Consider the following 19,355-nt stretch of genomic DNA (forward strand, 5'->3'; position numbering starts at 1 on the left):
AAAATTCAAAATCATTAGCTAGTTCTATATCAGCTCTGCTCATCACTCGCAAGTGTTTGACTGTCATGCACATGAACATGTCTAAGACCCATATTATACTGTCAAAGCTCTTCAACAAATATTTTATAAAAGTTAGGACTGAGCTCTAACTTCATAAAAGAAATCTGATAAATTTCTCTGACAATTTAGTATGTGCCTAAAGCCAGTTTGTTCCTATGTAATTAATACATGTACAACAAAAGTGGAGAATAATAAAATTAAGTCAAATATTATATGTGACAGTAGGTCTCAGACACATATGGCACAAATAGCTTTCTGCTCCAGCGATCTATCACTAGTAGTAATAATATGATGATATGATACCCAAAAAGGGCAGCTTTTACTGTAATTAGAGCTTCCTGGACATAACATGTCACACAAGTTCAGAATGTTACCCATCATCCTTTATGATTACTTGTCTCATTTGCACCAAAAAGCACTTTCAGACTTTGTAACATCATATTTTCAAGTATTTGCCTAAACAAATAGTTAACAGTAGAAACAAATTATACCTTGCTTTCAGAACTTTATGATCTTTTGTTAGGGGAAGAGAGACATACATTGGGGAATGTCAGAAGGGAGAGGTAAGGCACTTGGACCCCACGTGATAGATGGTAAACAACATGTGGTTTTGTATGTTACTCTGCCTTTTACATTGTACAGTTTATTAGTGGTGGGGCTGGAGTAAGTGGTGGTGGGTTGGTACATGTGACAGGTTTTACAGTGGGAATTATTGCAGGGGTAAGGACTTTAGTGTAGTGAACAATGATCTGAGAATCTCACAATTTCACAAGTATGTTACGGAGACTAGGAAGGCAAGGAAGATAACAGTGCACAGCGTGGGAAGAATATCGAGAGATATTCTCATTTCAGGGCTAGAGTGGAAAACAAACAAGGTTTTAGAGAGATTTTCTGATGGGCTTGGGAGAAATGTGTTCAAGGGTTGAAAGATCGTATGTATGTGGGATGTTGGGTTTCTCAACTTTTAAATATTTCTTCTGGCTTGTACTAGGAATTTCACCACCTCAAGGAAAGTACTGGTTAACCACTGAGTGTACTTGTATATTACAGTTTTCTCAATTGAATTTTAAATTTGATGCAAATCATGTTTTTTACTAAGTGATGCACTCGTTCACATATAACATAATTGGATGGCCAAAAAATTAGTCACCAAGTGGTGGCAGGAGAACACAAATATAAAGGTAATTAAATTTACAAGCTTTCGGAACCAGTGACACCTTCTTCTGACAGAAGGTTTGAAGGGGAAGGAAGAGGGGTGAAGGAAGCGGACTGGTGAGGCTTAGGGAATGGGGAAGTTCGGAAAAGTCATCCCGAACCATGGGTCAGGGGAGACTTACTCTGACCCAGGGTTCTGTGAATCTTTCCTTCTCATCCCGTCCAGTTAGTCTCCCCTGCTCTGGGGTTCTGGGTGACTTACCTGAACTCTCCCCATTCCCTAAACCTCACTAGTCCTTTTCCTTCAACCGTCTTCATTCCTTTTCAGCACTTCTGCCAGAAGAAGGAGACACTGGCTCCAAAAGTTTGCAACTTTAAATACATTTTTGGGGACATGGAGAATACACAAGTACAACGTTACTACAATATTTGGACGTCTCCGGGTGACACTGTTAACACCAGCCAATCCTTCCACTCTACAAGTTTTCATCAGGATTAGCCAAAAGGCACTCTTCATAGTCTAACCTAATGGTCATTTCAGTATACATGGAATGATTGTTGTCAGCCAAAAATAACCCGCATAATTTGTGCAAAAGCAACAAATGTGATTAACTATGCACACGGATCATCAATTAAGATGGTGCTGAGATTATCTTCACAGAATTCTGCATCATCCAGTAGCTTCCGAGCATAAATCATCAAATGACGAGCTTTCCCTCATGCCATCCAACAACTTTCAAAAAAGGAAATTGTTAATTTTGATAGCTGATTTCAACAGTCATAATCACATTTAGGGTTATGCTCAAGATGGCAAAAAAGGAGAATTCTATTAGATCATAGTTAATGAACTGCCTCTCATTCAGATTACAGAGCTTCCTACTTCCTATGATACTAAGTGGTGGTAATGTGGATTTACCCAAGAAATTCTGTCTATGAGTCTCTGACTGGCGCAGTACTGTACAAAAGTGGAATGCATGCATTTTCCAAACAAACAGTACTGACTGATGATTGTCAGCTTTATCTGGCATAGGAGGTTCTTTTCACATGAAGATACAATTTTAGGACAGCAGACTAGTTGACATTTGCTACTTCATTAAAAGAGAAGGTCAGTGCAGTTGAACAAATTTCTGAAGAATATTCTGGGTTGCACTAAGTATTCATTCTTTCTCCTCCTTTGTGAAGAAGAAAAGGGTACTACTGATGACAGAATTGGACATGATTATGAGTAGTGAGCAAGCATGGAGGTTGTGAGACCTCAGCCATGATTTTTCCCAAACAAATTCATAGTCTAACTTTGAGAATAAGTGGACTGCTTATCAGTTCTTGTCAAAAGTAAAGTAACTATAACTATCAAAATACAGAAGAAATGATTAAGCACTGTGCCCATGAAATTAATTATTTGTGTTATTCCTGTGCAAGTGTAAGGTGGGAAAAACATCTAACCATAATGAGCTAAGAATGGAACTGGTTGTCAAGAGCTGGCTTCTCCAGCTGAACAACTCTGTTGATACTTCCAGAATATCCTAAATGTATGAGAAATCCAAGCTCATAGCTACTCCGAGGCCAGACAAGACATAAGGGACCTAAAACTACACAGCCTGACTTCCCTGTTGTGTCATGTATTTTCAAAATTCTTGTACAGGTTATAACTACAGATACTGATGAAGAACCACCCATTTCTTATCACCAGCAAGAAGTTGGTTTCAAAAAAGAAAAGAGCTGTACCTTCAAGACACTACATGACTTATCACGTAGAAAATGGATTACAGTGAAGGAAGACTAAAGGATATCTCAGCTGCTTATATTACACTGAATCATTGCATTCTACTGACATAGGTCTACGACATCACACAGGGCTTCGATCGAGAGACCACTAACGAAACTTCTCAAGACAAAAATACTCTTGTAGGGTTCTACAACAAAGGAGCACATGGAGGGGGGAGGGGGGGGACAGTGGGTGTTTCTCCTGGGAAATGCAATGTGCTAGTACCAATTGTACAGAATACAAATACAGTCTCTACCTGAAGAAACCCAAAATTTAATTTTATCAAATGACTCTTATTACAGGACGCAGAAGTACTGAGTGAGAACTGCCAAAATCACTAGATTCGTGTTTTGCCTGCTATAGGGGGGGGGAAACAACAGTTGAAACCTTTCAAGGACACAAGAACAAGAAGATGACAAAGAGCTTGCAGATTACCTGAGACACTGCACAGCTCTCACGTGGCTTGGTGTCACTTTGTACCTAGTGCTAACCTTTAATAAAACTTTGTGTCAAAACCAAACAGAAAGTGGATGTAAAAAGCAAGATAGTATAGAATACTACAGCAACAATTTTAGGAATGCAAATATACACAGTAAAAACTTCTGAATTAGCACTATGCTACCTCAAGGCAGAATATACTTGCATCATGTATCAGACTGACACTCTTCAATTATACATGTAGGACTTAATGAAATATGTTAGGGGTTATCTTGAACCCATGTCCGAAGAAACTGTACTGCCTTGCCAGAATAGAGTGCGTGCGCGCACATGTAAAGAAAAGGCCTAAGCTCTATCATCTACAGCTCATCCTCTATTCAGACATTGTCCAGCATAACAACAACTGAAGTCAAGGAGAGCAATTGAGGTGTTAATACGATCAGTTAAGTGAGCAAGATTAAAGGATTGGCACGTCACGAGTGAGTACTCTAAAGACTGCCCAGTACCAGAGGAAAGACTACCACTAGCCCACAAATAAGACCAGGCTGCTTGAAAGTAACTTAATGCTCTAGAATGTTGTGTCACACAGTGCACATTCATCTTGCAAAGATGAAATTACACAGATTCAATGTGCAACCACTGTGTTAAACAGACAGTATGCTGAAAATGAGCACCTACATATATGCCAACAAAATGGCCAATGCACTTACTGTGGTGAAACACAGTTCAGGAAAAATATGATTCCAAGTCAGTTTATATATTTTTGTAATAAAGTATTACTTCATTAATATATTATGCTGTACTGTCCGTGCTTTCTATATACGTGCTTCTGACTTGAGAAATAAATATACCTGGTTTCTATCTCATATGATGGCCATTATGTGAGCTCTTGAGTGAATGGTTATTTCACTGTTCTGCACACATTAGGGGACTTGGTAAAACTACCATCTGAGCAAGATTTAAAATCTCAGCTTACAAAAATAAAATAAATAAATTTCAATGACAATGTCCAAAGCGCAAAATTTTAAGGAACTAGTATTAGAATTTCTTTTATATAATTTTTTTGACAAGTATGTTACACAAAAACATTTCAAACTAAACAAAATCAGAACAACCAACTTACTTTAGAGCAGGAAGTTTACAAGCATGTTGTATGTCAGCCATATTTGTGTTGTTCTGTTTCAGACGACTGCTTATTTTCTCAAATTGTGGATGCTGAGATGTGAGTACCAGCTTGGGATGATTACAAACATTCTGCAGATACCGAAGAGCCTGAAATTGTACATGTTATACCAAAATAAAATCATGAGTGAAAGGATATATGCAATCATGATGTGACACCCTATATTTTGTGTAAAAGTAGTTTATATTTTCCCTTGGTATTAAAATGACGTCTTTGATGCTTTTCTCTGCGATATGCACCAACACAACATTTCTCCTGAATTTACACTATTTTAACACATTTTTTGAAACAATTCTCTTTTATAGAAATTATAGGAGTGTGTTACCATAAAGAATAGCTAAATAAAATGGCACTCTTCCTCCATTGCTCTGCTTTGTTTATAATCACATGGTATGCAAATCGACAATCTACTAAAACATTTCACTTCTTGTTGTATAACAATGCTATTTCCCACTGATTAGGTTGGTGATATAACATTACAAAACTATCCTACTAAATTACTGCAGCTACAAAGGCTATAAAAGTAAAGTACATCCTGGACAGAATATTCAACAAATCATTTCCAGTTTTCATCCATATACACAATCTCTAGAGTGTACAGTTACCAGTTAACATTTTAAGCATAACAATAGTCACGTAGGAGAATTTAGTAAATTTACTGACATTTTAAAAATAGCAAAAGATTTATAACAAGAATATTAACACTGGTGAAACACATTCAGTATCAGGACATTTTCCAAGTGTTATACTACAAACAGTCAATTTATCAACATTCTGTTAACTGCTAATTTTTATTTGTTAACTAATCTCAACAAATCATCCACTGTTTTAGTATCATTTTCTTCCAATTATTACCTTCTGCTGAAAGAATTATGGTGCCATAAACAAATGTCAACAATAATCACATAATTCAAGGCACTAATTTTGAAAAAAATCATACACTAGGAAAAATTCTCAGAAAATGTATTATTCCAAGGATGGCAATTCAATATATTCATGATTTGATTCACAACAGTTATGACACAGAATTTTTGTTTCTTCGGGTTGGTCATGAGACAGTTCCATTAAGCAAAACTACATTGCTCACTGCAATATCGTGTCTCTTTGCAATAAGTTTTTCCAATTTTTTTTTCTTTTTTTTCCCCCACCCAACAATCAATATGAGCAGAAATTAAAAACAAGTGTGAAGTAGTTTTCGACATAGTTCTTTTCCATTTGTACCTTCACAAGTGAACAAAAGAGTTTTTGAACATAAAAAGGTGTCTAGAATTTGTTCATGTTTTCACTGATATGTCTTTACACTAAGTGAATATTACTTTTCTTATCATTCTGCACAGTGTGTGCACACACATTCAAACTATGTGATAAAGAGAAGCTATCAAGATCTAAATGCCACTTATGTTTTCTGGCTGCATTATTACAGTGGTGGGCTCCCTGTTTATAAACCTGCAGTCATAAAGTCATACTCTGTCAAAACCATTTCTGCCTATTGTAGTTTGCACTGCACACAGGGAAATGAAGCTTAAGAAATGCTTCCCAAATGCTAGGCATTATGCTTCTCCTGGTCCCATTTACAAGGAATACTACATAAAAATTGCAGTCTTCTACACGGTGAAACTCATGTAACATCTTTAAATCATATACCATAACAGTAGGAGTAAATTTCTTCTTCCTTTTCCTTAATTGCCAATCAGAGGTCATGTCACTTTTATACTATTTTATTTAACATACTTCCATAATCAACCAATCTGATTTCATCCCATATATCATTTTATCATCAGTAACTCAAGTTAAAATTTACTGCAGGATGTGTCATAAACTCAATCCTATAATTTCAGTTGGTATTCCAGATCCTTGCTCCAAATTATCCTTTCTGGCAGCTGTTATATCAGGTCTTGTTACCACAAATGGTCTTTATTATACAACTGCTACAAAGGAAAGGGGGGGGATGCCTAGAATGAAATTACATTCAAAGCAGATTTGGAATGTTTGCACTGCTCATTCAACATGTGGTCAAAGTACTTTGTTCCAGCATGAAAAGTTGGCTTTTATAAAATGAGAGAGTAAAGACACATTATGAAACTGGTGCACACTAATCAATGATGTTTCCATCATCAGATTACTTTCTGCTAAAATGATAATCAGGTTAACCATTAGATGACTCACTACTTACAACACCAGGTATATTCTGGTTCAAAATCATCATCTAAATCAATGAACTGCTATTATGTGTGGTCACTTGTATAGCAGCGTAAGTCATGATACAGCACTTACTCAATTTACAGTACAAAAATAAAATAAAGAAAATGACAAGTACCTGAAAGATGTGGGTGTTTCCTTGCACTGAGGCTGCAGATTGTCCCTGGGACAATGTATCCTGGAGAGATTGTAAAGCTTTTGATCGAGCAAAATCTTCATAGAGTTCTTGCTGCAAGGGACTGAGATCGCAGTAATAATCCTAAAAATAATATCAGAGAATTAATTTCCCATACAAAAAGTCACTGTATACAAGGTAACGAAAATTAAGGGAAAATGACGAACTTGTCACAACTGAATAACAAGCAAATGGCTAATCAGGGCATTAGCAATCATGGATGATTAAACTTCTCTAGCATTTATGAATTTCAACTGTAAAGTCATAGGTTCTCTTATACAAAACATTTTTATGTACTAATTCATTATAATAAAGTGTGCTACACTGAATCAAGATAGCAATTAAATTACTGATTAAGAAGAATTTCTGCTAAACGTGGTGAATTTACAAAACATAACTCTGAGAAGACTGACTGAGGTTCCTTACTAACATATTAGTGACGATAACAGGGATTACAGATGGCAATGTTTCCCTGTGGATGGTTAAAGCTATAAACAAAGAAATACAAAAGGAATTTCACTGATTGACTGTTCATTGGTTCTTAGTAGAACATTTTATACATTGTGAATGAAAACATGCACACAACAGTGGTGTAATAGTCTAAAATATTTATTATTTATTTCACAAACAGGTTCTCGGCTGTTACAACATCATCAGGTACAATGATAAGTATGTTCTGCAGTGAAATTTTGTTGGACCAATGATTTTAAATTAAGGCATCTACAGAGTATTTCCATTTCCAGAGATGAAAGATGTTAAAGTAAGAGTAAGGGATAAAACAGCCCACCCGGTAACATACTGCTTCCCGAGCGGGAAGGCGTGCCGGTCCCCGGCATGAATCCTCCCGGCGGATTAGTGTGCTGGTAAGCCTGTGGATGGTTTTTAAGGCGGTTTTCCATCTGCCTTGGTGAATGCAAGCTGATTCTCCTTATTTCGCTTCAGTTACACTATGTTGGCGATTGCTGCGCAAACACTGTCTCCACTTACGCGTACACCATAATTACTCTACCACGCAAACATTGGGGTTACACTTGTCTGGAATGAGATGTTCCCAGGAAATTCCACTGGCGGCTGAACCACACAATAACCCTGGGTTCGGTGTGGGGTGGTGGTGGGGTGAGTGGAGTGCTGTAGCCTGTTGTGGGGTTGTGTACCACTGAAGGCTACAGTGGGGACAAAGCCTCTCCGTCCTTTCTAGGTCCCCGGTTCAATAAATACATACATACATATGTACATACATATAAGGAATAAAAAAAGAGGGATTATTTCAGTATAAATGTGATCTAAGATTATTTAACTATGATAAAAAATGTGCCACATTAACAAACAGCAGTATTCAGTCATTCATAGAAAAAAATAAATTGAACAATAAACTTTGGTAACAAGTTCCAAATGTGTGGCTGAACAAAAAATCTACCTTTAATAGTTCCTAAATTAGAAACAGATAAGATATACATGTAAGCGAAGCAACTGTTATCATACAAAGTAAATTTTTTTAGACCAGCAAGGGAAATTATAGTAATTGAAATAAAGGAAGATGTGGCATGTGAGTAAGAGTAGTATCTGCATTTAGAAGTGGTGAGTAAGGGAACAAACTTATTAAGCTTGGGCTGATGGACATATTTTTATTGAATTCCATTATTCAAGATTGTTCATCTACCTTCTTTTATGCATGTGATGTAATACTTCATGTTTGATCTTGTAACTATGGCCTTCTTTAAGCAAGTAGTCAGCAAAAGTAGAGTCCCCTTTTCTAAGTTGGCTGTCATAAGTTTGGCTCTGAGCACTATGGGACTTAACATCTATGGTCATCAGTCCCTTTTCTAAGTTTCCAACTTCTGTGGTGTTCCTTCAAGTAGGTACATATTACCCCACTAGACTGACCTATATAGAATCTGTCACTATTACAAGTAATTTTATAATTTCCACTCTTCTTGAGAGCTGGAGTGCTGTCTTTACCACTGGATGAAAAGTGTGCAACTTTCTGGCTACATCCAGTGAGATTTTTCCTAGACGTGAAATTGTGCACCATTTATTCTGTTCTTGGGTGGTGGGTCAAGAACATGGTAAAGAAGAGAATACACCTGTTGGTTCTGTTTTTTGTGCAATATGGAACCCATCTAGGTACGGGGGTAGCTATTATTTGATGCTATTTGTCTGATTGTATTTAATTCCATTTGGAGGTTATCTTCACACATGGGATTAATATTAGATGATGTTAGCAACTTATTCACTAAACCTTCTCACAGACTTACTAGTCAAATCAGAGGTAACCGGTTATTACAGATGACGTAAGGTTAGCTACACAAACCTGCCTAATGCAGAATTATTTCCATTGAAAAGACAGGATGTACAAACAATTGGAAAGTCTAGTTATGGGATGTAACCAGAAAGTTTAAATCCAGGAACATAAAAACACCATTTTATGTGCAGAACACTGTTGGTCACTGTTTGTCCAACAGTACTCCAGCTCTCAAGAAGAATGGAATATAAAATTACTTGTAATTGTGGCAGATTCTATATATGTCAGTCCAGCAGTGTAATATGTATCTACTTGAAGGGACACCACAGAAGATGGAAACTTAGAAAAGGAGACTCTACTTTTGCTGACCACCTGCTTTAAGAAGGCCATTGTTACAAGGTGAAACATGAAGTTTTACATCACATCCATAAAGGAAGGAGGATGAACTATCTCAAAATAATGGAAATTAATAAACATATGTTCATCAGCCCAAGTTTAGTACTGAATGGCCAGAAACAGTTCCCTTACTCACCACCTCTAACTACAGTTACTGCTCACAATCCCATGCAGGCCATTTGTAAATTACCTCTCTTACTACCATGCCACATTTTTCTTTATTTCAGTTACTATAATTTCCCTTGTTGTATTAAAAAGTTTTACTTTGTATAATCACAGCTGCTCCATTTACTTGCTTTGATATCACTGGTACATCTTACCTGTTTGTAATATAGGACCAATTAAAGACAAGACTATTTTGTTTAGCTACATCTTTGAAACATGTCATCAAAGTTTATTGTTCACTGATTTTTCTCCCATGAAGACCAATTGTAATTTGTATATAGTTCAGTAACTAATGTATCATTTTATTTTAGGTAAATAATCTTACATCACATTTACACTGAAATAATCACTTTTGTTTTATTTGTGAATCTAACATTAACATCTTTCATCTCTGGGAAGGGAGACACACTTTGGATTCACTAGTTTAAAATTTTTGATCCAACAAAACTTCACTGCAGAATACACTTATCTTTGTACCTGACAATGGTGTAATGGCTGAAAACCAGTTTGTGAAATAAATAATGTGCTGGTGGAAGCTGTCACCAGTACTTCAACTGCCAAAGAGGAGATCGACAGTAGACACCAGCGGAAGTGAGCCTGTCAGGAAAAAGGCTAGAAACGCGCCGCCAATGCCCTCTCGGCCGCCAGTATTTATATTGCTCTCACAGACTGGAGGGCCCAGTCAGTCATCCAGTGAGTCACTAAGTCACAGTCCAGTTGCTTGCAGTTGCTGACAGTAGCAGTCGCAATCAGAGTCTCAGTCTCAGGCAGCACATAGCGACCAGAGTAGAGTGCATAGTGGGACATGTACTTCACCAGCAGTGAGGCTTAAGTGGACTATTATGGAAAAGCTTGTACCAAAACAATTAGCTTGAAGATAAGTAATTTCTTATTCTTATGAATAAAGAACCCTGTTAATACATGCGTGCTGTTGTGTTACATGAAGAGGATACTGGTCACCAAACAACATCCTCCTCTTTGCTTCCCATGGTACAAGCCTAAAGTGACAATGAGACGACACAAAAACTGGTGACAAGTATAACTGAGTGCAGATTTTGCTTGCTTCCCTTGTGTTTTCGCTTGCAGGGGTGCTCATTTCTATTTGCTAATGTGTTGTTGTGTTCTTGCAGGTATTACAGGAGGGGAGCCACAGAACTAACCAAATTTATATTTTCAGAGGCTTTGCTTGCTTTTTGCTACAACGTATTTGTGTAAACCATGGCTAACAATGTGATGGATCTAACACAAGCTTTTCAGTTTCAGAACAAACAAATTGCTGCCCTATTAATGAAAGGACAACTACTGGCTGCACAAGCTGCGTCGGCCACCCAACAGACAAACCGACAAGTCCAACAACTGCCGCCGACCAGTGTACCCACGTTCCAGGAATTTAATGGCACAGAAGAGGAATGGTTCGAATACCTGACACAGTTCCCAGCACATTGTGAAGTTCATCGAGTTCAAGATACTGTAAAGCTGCAATACTTTATTTCGACTGCGGGATCCCCAGTGTTCAGGTTAATACAAAAACTATTCCCAACTGCATCTCCCGACAAACTCGGTTATGACCAAGTAATCACTGCATTAATCAAGTACTATGACCAGCAAGTCCATGTATCTGCAGTCGGATATCAGTTCTTTTGCTTACAGATAAAGCCGGAACAGACGTACCATCAGTGGTACACAGATCTAACGGGCATGACTAGGAAGTATAAATTTAAGTGTAGTTGTGACAACTTTTACAGTGATTTAATGATAAGAGATGCTACAACATTCAATGTCCCATATAGTAGAATACGGGAACAGATCTTAAAATACTCTGATCCATCACTTCCCCAAGTATTGCAAATCTTAGAGCATTATGATTCGGGTGCCATAACGGCTGATAAGTTTGACCAGGCCCCGACTGGTCGGGTTGAGTCGCCCCTTGTTCGTGACTGCCCCAAGCAGCCACAACAATGAGTGGTACACAGCCGTGCGGACAGTCATGTAGACAGGTAAACAGACCTGTGAACTTTGTGACATCTTGCCCTAGATGTTTTGATCACCATAAAGACAGGATTGCCCTTCATATATAGCAATGTGTTACATGTGTGGAAAAGAAGGGGGCCATGTCCAAGCAGCTTGTTTGCAAATGGCACAAACTGCCAATTTTGCTCACTCTCAGAAAAAACAGGCTCACGCAAATGCAGTAAACACTGTGTTTTCCAAACCTACAACAGATTCTGACAAATGTAAGATTAAGGTTGTACAACGACGTTGTAACAAACTATTTGTCTTATTTCGAATCGCTGGCCGTCATGTGAACATTTACTTAGACACAGGCGCCTCAGTAACTTTGCTTAATTGTGCCACGTACGAATAATTAGGCTTATTACGCCTTCCTAAATCTAGCAAGCACCTCACTGCTTACAATGAACAGGAAATTACAGTGCTTGGACAGAGTAGCTTGCCTGCCAACTTACAAATCTCGCACGAGGACAGTGAATTTTACTGTGCTGAAATCAAGAGACAGTGAGAACATTTTCGATTTAGATACCTTTGACTTGTTTGGACTTAGCATCCACCAAAATGTACTTTCCATATCAGCTTTTGCACCAGAAGACAATGTTGCTAGCTAGCTTAAAGAATTTCCTGAACTATTTTCAGAAGGAATTGGAAAAGCTAGTATGTTTGTAGCACATGTTACATTGAAAGACAATGCACAGCCTAAGTTTTTCTGAGCCCACCCCATTCCAATTGCTGAAAGAGACAAAGTAGCCAGTGACTTGAAACAATTACAAGACAATGGTGTAATTGCTCCCATTCAAGCTAGTCAATGCGCAAGTCCTCTCGTATCATTGCCTAAGACTTCTGGTCGCATTCACATTTGTGTTGACTTCAAGTCTACAGTCAACCCACAGACAGTGGTTGACACTTATCTGTTACCTCACCCTGAGGAACTCACGGACATGCTTGGTGCAGGACGTTAATTTTCTAAGATTTGCATGATGCCTACTTGCAAATTCCATTGGATGAAGCACGACAGAAAGTATTTGTCATAAATACACATGTTGGATTGTTCAAGTATTTGCATTTGCCCTTTGGCAGTTTTTCTGTACAGTCATTTTTCAAAGTTACTTGGAAAAGCTGACTGCTAAAGCGTCATTTTGTTCAAACTACCTTGATGTTATTGTTGTCTCAGGTTGTGCACCAGAGGAACACCTTGCCAATTTCTGTGCTCTGTTTCCATTGTTGTCAGAAGCAAGATTCAAATGTCATCTTGAAAAGTGTGACTTTTTTTCAAATTGAACTACAGTACTTAGGTCATGTGATAAACAGTCAGGACATGCACCCCCTGCAATCTCATTTGCTTGCAATCTATGACTTGCCAGATCCTCACAATGTGTCTGAACTGGAGACAGTACTATGCAAGATGACGTACTACATTCGGTTCATACCTAATGCCACTCAGTTCGCAGCTCCATTGCATCGCTTGTGTCGCAAAAATGTGCCTTTTGTGTGGACTAAAGACTGTCACGACGGGTTTCAGAAACTCAAAAATGCTTTTCTTAGTGACAGATATTTAGTGTAAGCCAGTAGTTTTCCAAGCTGACACTTCTTCCTACGGAATTGGCACAATGCTTTCGCACAGAATTGGTTCACAAGACAGACCAATTGCTTTTGCCTCAAAGTTGTTGACTCAAACTCAGTGCAATTATTCTCAGACAGAAAAAGACACTCTCGCTGTTGTGTATGGTGTGCTAAAATTCCATCAGTATTTTTAGGGTCGCAAGTTCTATTTAGTGACAGATCACAAGCACTCCTTGTTTCATTTGTCAAAGACGGTTCCTACATGCAATGCTCAAAAATTGGAATGTTAGGCTTCGTTGCTTTCGCAGTATCAGTACGAAATTGTGTATACCTACAGCAAATCATGGCAATGCAGATGCCCTATCTCACCTTCTGATTGGCCCAGACTCTGATTCTGATGCATCTGCCGCATTTTGTTGCCAAATCAATGTGCAGGACTCTGAATTAGTGGAATCTTTTCCCTCACACTACAGAAAAGAACAGGCCATGGAAGCAGACCCAGACTTCAAGATTCTGTTGCACTACATTCGCACGTCTTGGCCTAGTTTATTGAACAATATCCATAACTCAGTTGTGTGCCAATATTTTACACATTGGCGTAAACTTTCGGTACAAGGTGTGATTCTAGTTCAAAATGACAGTGGACAATCATGTGTGCTTATTCCCAAAGTGTTGTAAAAGGATGTTTTGCGATTGTTCCACCAAGGACATTGGGGAATTGTTCACACTAAACAGTTAGGACGCCGGCACTGTACTTGGCACGGCATGGACCCCCACACTGAACAGATGAAATCACAGTGTCATGCATGCATGGAGAACCGATCCGCTCCACCACAGACATTCTCAGCTTGGCCTAAGATGCAACTGCCATGGCAACGAGTGCACATTGCCTATGCAGGACCATTTTGGAACACTTGTTGGCTCATAGTGGTAGACTCTTTTAGAAAGTTCCCATTTGCGGTGCCTATGGCTTCTTCCACATCACATAGTATCATTGAAGTGTAGTCCTCCATATTTTGCATAGCAGGTTTGCATTTGTCATCTAACAAGTGCTCAGTTTCACCTGCAACTCAACAGAGAATCTAAACACTTCATACGTACTTTCAAACAGCAGATGGCCAAGCTTCACTGCCCACACACAGGAACAGCTGGTGCAACTCTTTCTCGCCTCCTACCGCTCCCACCCAGGAGGCGGACTGTCTCCAGTGGAACTTCTGCATGACCGCCGTCATCGGCCACTGCCACACTTGCTACACCCACATCAGCATCTGGCATGGCCAATGGTCTGCAAGTATCACTTTGCGCCGTGCAATGTTGTTCTTTTCAGAGTTTATGGCAACCATAGGTGCTGGGAAAGAGGCGTGATCCAGGAACACATTGACTCTTATATGTATTTGACTGCAGGTCCTGATGGTTTGAAGCACTGCCACCACAACCAAATTCGTATGTGTCATTTGCCCTATGATCCTGCTTCTTTTCTTCCCCAAGATTCACTGCTTCACGGGACTGCGCGGCCACATGCTAGTGCCACCAGGGCAATCCAGGAGGAGCAGATAGATGATGTGGCCTCGCCTCCACCATCCCCGCTTGCTAACCCCATAGACCTGAATCTGCCATCTCCATCAACTTCAGCGTTCAAGGACATGCCCTCAAGCCTGGACATGTGCCCTGGCAGCAGATTTCCAGAGGACGTCCCTGTTACCTTGCAAGCCAGATGATGGGGTATGGTCGGGAGTATGCCATCCTACACAGTTACAGCTCGCTGCGTCCTGCCTCCCTCCCTGTTGTCGTTTGCAGCCTCACTACATGACACCAGCGCAGCATTTCAGTGGGGAGGAATTTGCTGGCATTCGTTGTCGCCAGCACTCCAATCAGCAAAGAGGCTGCGAGGAGATGGATAGTAGGCACCGGAGCAGGTGAGCCTTTCAGGAAAAAGACTAGAAACGCGCCACCAAATGCCCTCTCGACCGCCAGTATTTAGATTGCTGCTGTGGAGCGTAAGGCCCAGTCAGCCATCCAGTGAGTCACCGAGTCACAGCCCAGTCACTAGCAGTTGCAGACAGTAGCAGTATCAATCAGAGTCTCAGTCTCAGGCAGTACACAGCGACCAGAGTAGTGTGCATAGTGGGAAGTGTACTTCACCAGCAGTGAGGCTAACACGGACTATTGCAGAAGAGCTTGTACCACAACAACTAGCTTAAAGATAAGTAACTTCATATTCTTATGAATAAGAAACCCTATTAATACATGTGTGTTGTTGTCTTACAGAAAGAGGATACTGACCACCGAACAACATCCTCCACCTTGCTTCCCATGGTATAAGCCTACAGCAACAATGAGATGACGCAAAAGATAATAAATACTGTAGAATAGTACACCAGTGCTGCGTGTGTTTTCATTCTTAATGCAAAATGAACTTGCAATATTGTTTACAAAATGTTTAGAAATAAAGACCATCTTCTAAAACTGAAACAAAAATTCTACATATATCATCTCTCTCTCCCTAATGTACATTCCATAGAAAAACCATCAGATTTTAATTAAGTGAAGTAATAACCTGGCCACTGAAGTTGTAAATGGTTGCTTACTAGTCACAAACAAAATTATAGAAAGAGGATTTTCACTTTGTCTGGAGTTCAGAGATTTTTAGGAAGTTTTCAACTTGATTATAACAATATTACTACTAATATCCCTTGAGAACCAAGTCATTAATTCAGCCTGTCCTAGTATTTTGAAGAATGTGTACAGCAGCGCACAGCTTCCATTACACTTCAACAGTATAATGGGAAATTGAGGATTCAATTAGGATTCAGGAAAGAAGATTCAACACCGTCAAAACTATTTTTAGCAGCACTAGATGAAGTTTTCAGGCACCTAAAGTTGGAAAACCTCAACTACCTTCATTTTGATGATGACATTGTATTGTTTGTCTCTACTGCAGATAAATAACTGGAACAACTTAACAGACCAAGTCTGAAAGCAGGCCTGTAAATCAGTTACAGTAAGACTAGAATAATGTACAATTATGCACCAAAAACAAAAGAGTACACATTGACAATGAAGCAATAAAACCAGTTGATAAGTTTTTGTTTCTAGGACATCTGAAGACAGGATGCACTGCATAACAAATAAATATAAGTGTAGAAATAACATGGAGTGCTTTTGGAGATCTACACAGTTTTCGGAATGAAGTTTACATTGTGTCTGGAACACAGAGTTTATAATCAGTGCATATCACAAGTTTTCACTTACACCACTGAAGCGCAAACAGCTAAAAACATTCGAAATCTCAGGACTGCTCAGAACACAATCTGAAAGAAACATTTCCGGGATTACTGAGACAGAAAAGGGGCCCTTGAGGTCAGGGAACAAACTGAAACAGAAGACATAACTGATGTTGTTGCTGCAGTCTTCAGCCAAAAGACTGATTTGATGCAAGCATCAAAGCTAGTTTATCCTGGACAAGGCTTTTCTTCACTGCACAATTATTGCAGCCAATTATCAATGTAATAAAAATAAAATAAATGAGCACAGGACTTGTATCCAGGAGACTAGATGGTCAATGGGCCAAGAAAGTTCTTTGCTACATTCCAAGAAATAAAAAAAAGACCAGGACAATAACATAATGTACAGTGGGTAAATAGTATTAGGAAACCTATAGGAACACAATGAATCCATATCACTGAACACCATTATGAGCGGCAACGTCTGGACGAATCCTTTATCCAGCAGCAGGTGTCAAATGACTGATGGAGCTGGTGGTGATTTATTTACATAAAATTATTAGGAATTACAGTAAAACACTTTGAATAATAAACCCTAATAACTTAAAGGAAGACCAACCATGATTCATTTATGTTAACAAAATATTTGCTGCTGTCAGTTATCATTCAAATCTTATTGTTATGGATGTAGGTCACTTGTGCCAAATGGGATTGTTAGGTATATTTCAAGTCAACATTCAAAATTATCCAAGCTGTTGTGTATGATATGTCTAAATAATAACAGAGGTAAATCCTGTAATGTTCTTGATAGTTACGTAATGCACAAATTACACTGTCTTCCTCAAAAACACTTAAAGGTGTCATCAACCCGAAGGTTTGTTTGAACACCACAATGCCTTACTAGGCAATGTCCTATTGGAGATCATATGTTGTTGCCTTGCTCTGACCTTTGAACTGACTTCCCCAGCTAGTTATAGGGGACTGACAGTTTAATGTGCACTCTGAAACACAGTGCAATTTGGCATTCATATTGAGAGATGAAATAATAAGTGACAGATAAAAATCTTAAAACTGAGGATCAAACCCAAGACCTGGCACTTTAGCACTGAGCCACACTTTTTACTATTCTTTAAAACATTAATTGAGTAATGTTATGATACAACACGAGAATATTAAAAGCTGCCAAATGAGCACACTATTAAGTCACCACACAATGAAAACTGAGATCGTTCACCAGATAGTACGTTACTTAGGATATTAGATGAGAACGAAGGGCATTTGGGATTTAATGTCCTATCACTAACCAGACCACTAGAGACAAAGCCCAAGCTCTGTCAGGAAAATGATGAGGAAAGAAATCCCCTGTATCCTTTTTAAAGGGACCATATAAGCATTTGCTTTAACTGATTTAGGGAAACAGAGGAAACCTTAAAGTTGGACAGTTGGATGGGATTTGAAACCAGTTCCTCTTAAGTGCAAATCATATGTGTTACCGGTTATTCCACATTGCTCATTTCAGTTAAATAAAGTAGCTAACAAACTTCACTATCAAAGACAATGTATAGAAGCAATAGAAACATTACTGCTATCTAAGAATGTAAAACAAAGAGGTATTATGTAAACACAGACTTGCTACTGGATTATTTGAAACACTATAAATTATAATTAACAAATCATTACAACTACTCAAAAAAGGAAGTAGTCTGATTGCTTTATTACACACACACATAGATATGATCCCATGGAGAAAGGTTCAGAGAGCTACACTGGTATATGACATTCAGCTGCAGATGAGACTTCATTTATTTATTTATCTCTGTTTGTTATGATGTTCAACCGAAGACTCAGATGAATTGCACACGAACAAATAGCAAAAATGACAAGGAATAAAACTGCCTTCTTAAGTTTTACTCTTCTGTAGTAATAACAGAACTACAGTGCAACCTAACTTTCATGTTCCCAGCATTAATGTTTGCCCACAAATTCCAACATTTTATCATCCTCATCAAGTTTCCTATGATCACAATGTTAATTCAGTTCTCTTTTTGCATTAACTTGCTTATAATTATTCCACAATTTACATTTTATGAAACAATACTCTGGGAAGGGGGGACTGAAGTATTTGGCATACATTGACATAGCAAGGCATTGGCCATCAAGTAGTGCAAGCATTAAGCGTTCATTTTCTTGAGCCCAGGGCAATCTATTCAGTAAATGCAAATTAACATTTTGTGAATTAACATAAGTTTGAACAATTTGTCATGATAGTGTTGCTACCAAGCTCTACTCAGTTTGGTGGCCGATGGGAACAACTGTTTCAATACAAATTGGAAGAAGGTGTGACTTATGACAAACATTCACTTGTTTTTGTCACTACTAAGCTTAGCTTTCAAATCTGTATGCAGCATAAAAAGTAATATACTGATAATATTGTAAAAATACTGTTTCAGTGTTAAATTAGTTCTGGGATTATGATCATTATGTACAGGACATCCATTTCCCAGTATTTGTAACTAATAAAATAGTTTCATTTATGGTTCACATATGCACTACTAAACACTTTGTAGTCTGCTTTGGCTGTACTAGCAAATCTGTCTCTACAGACCACAGCAAGTCAATTTTAACTGATACAGTTACTCCCGTCAACCACAGTGCCAAGAGTTATTAATCGTCTGTATCATGTAGCACTGTTGGTGCCATTGCATAGGTGATCCAAGAGTAGTGTTGTTAGCTGTTCCTTACAAGTAGAAATTTAATGTTTTCTGTCACAGCTTTAGGAT

General features: G+C 38.5%; 1 protein-coding gene across 1 annotated transcript in view; it reads right to left on the reverse strand.

Annotated features, from left to right (window-relative positions):
• Positions 1-19,355, reverse strand: part of LOC124774960 (TATA-binding protein-associated factor 172) — a 307,412-nt gene that overhangs the window by 66,991 nt on the left and 221,066 nt on the right. The window contains exons 30-31 of the mRNA XM_047249684.1: positions 6,919-7,059; positions 4,542-4,690 (exon numbers count right to left, since the gene is read on the reverse strand). Coding sequence (XP_047105640.1) covers positions 4,542-4,690; positions 6,919-7,059 — 290 coding nt within the window. The remainder of the gene's footprint in view (positions 1-4,541; positions 4,691-6,918; positions 7,060-19,355) is intronic.

This window comes from Schistocerca piceifrons, chromosome 2 (genome assembly GCF_021461385.2).
Source record: "Schistocerca piceifrons isolate TAMUIC-IGC-003096 chromosome 2, iqSchPice1.1, whole genome shotgun sequence".
NCBI lineage: Eukaryota > Metazoa > Arthropoda > Insecta > Orthoptera > Acrididae > Schistocerca > Schistocerca piceifrons.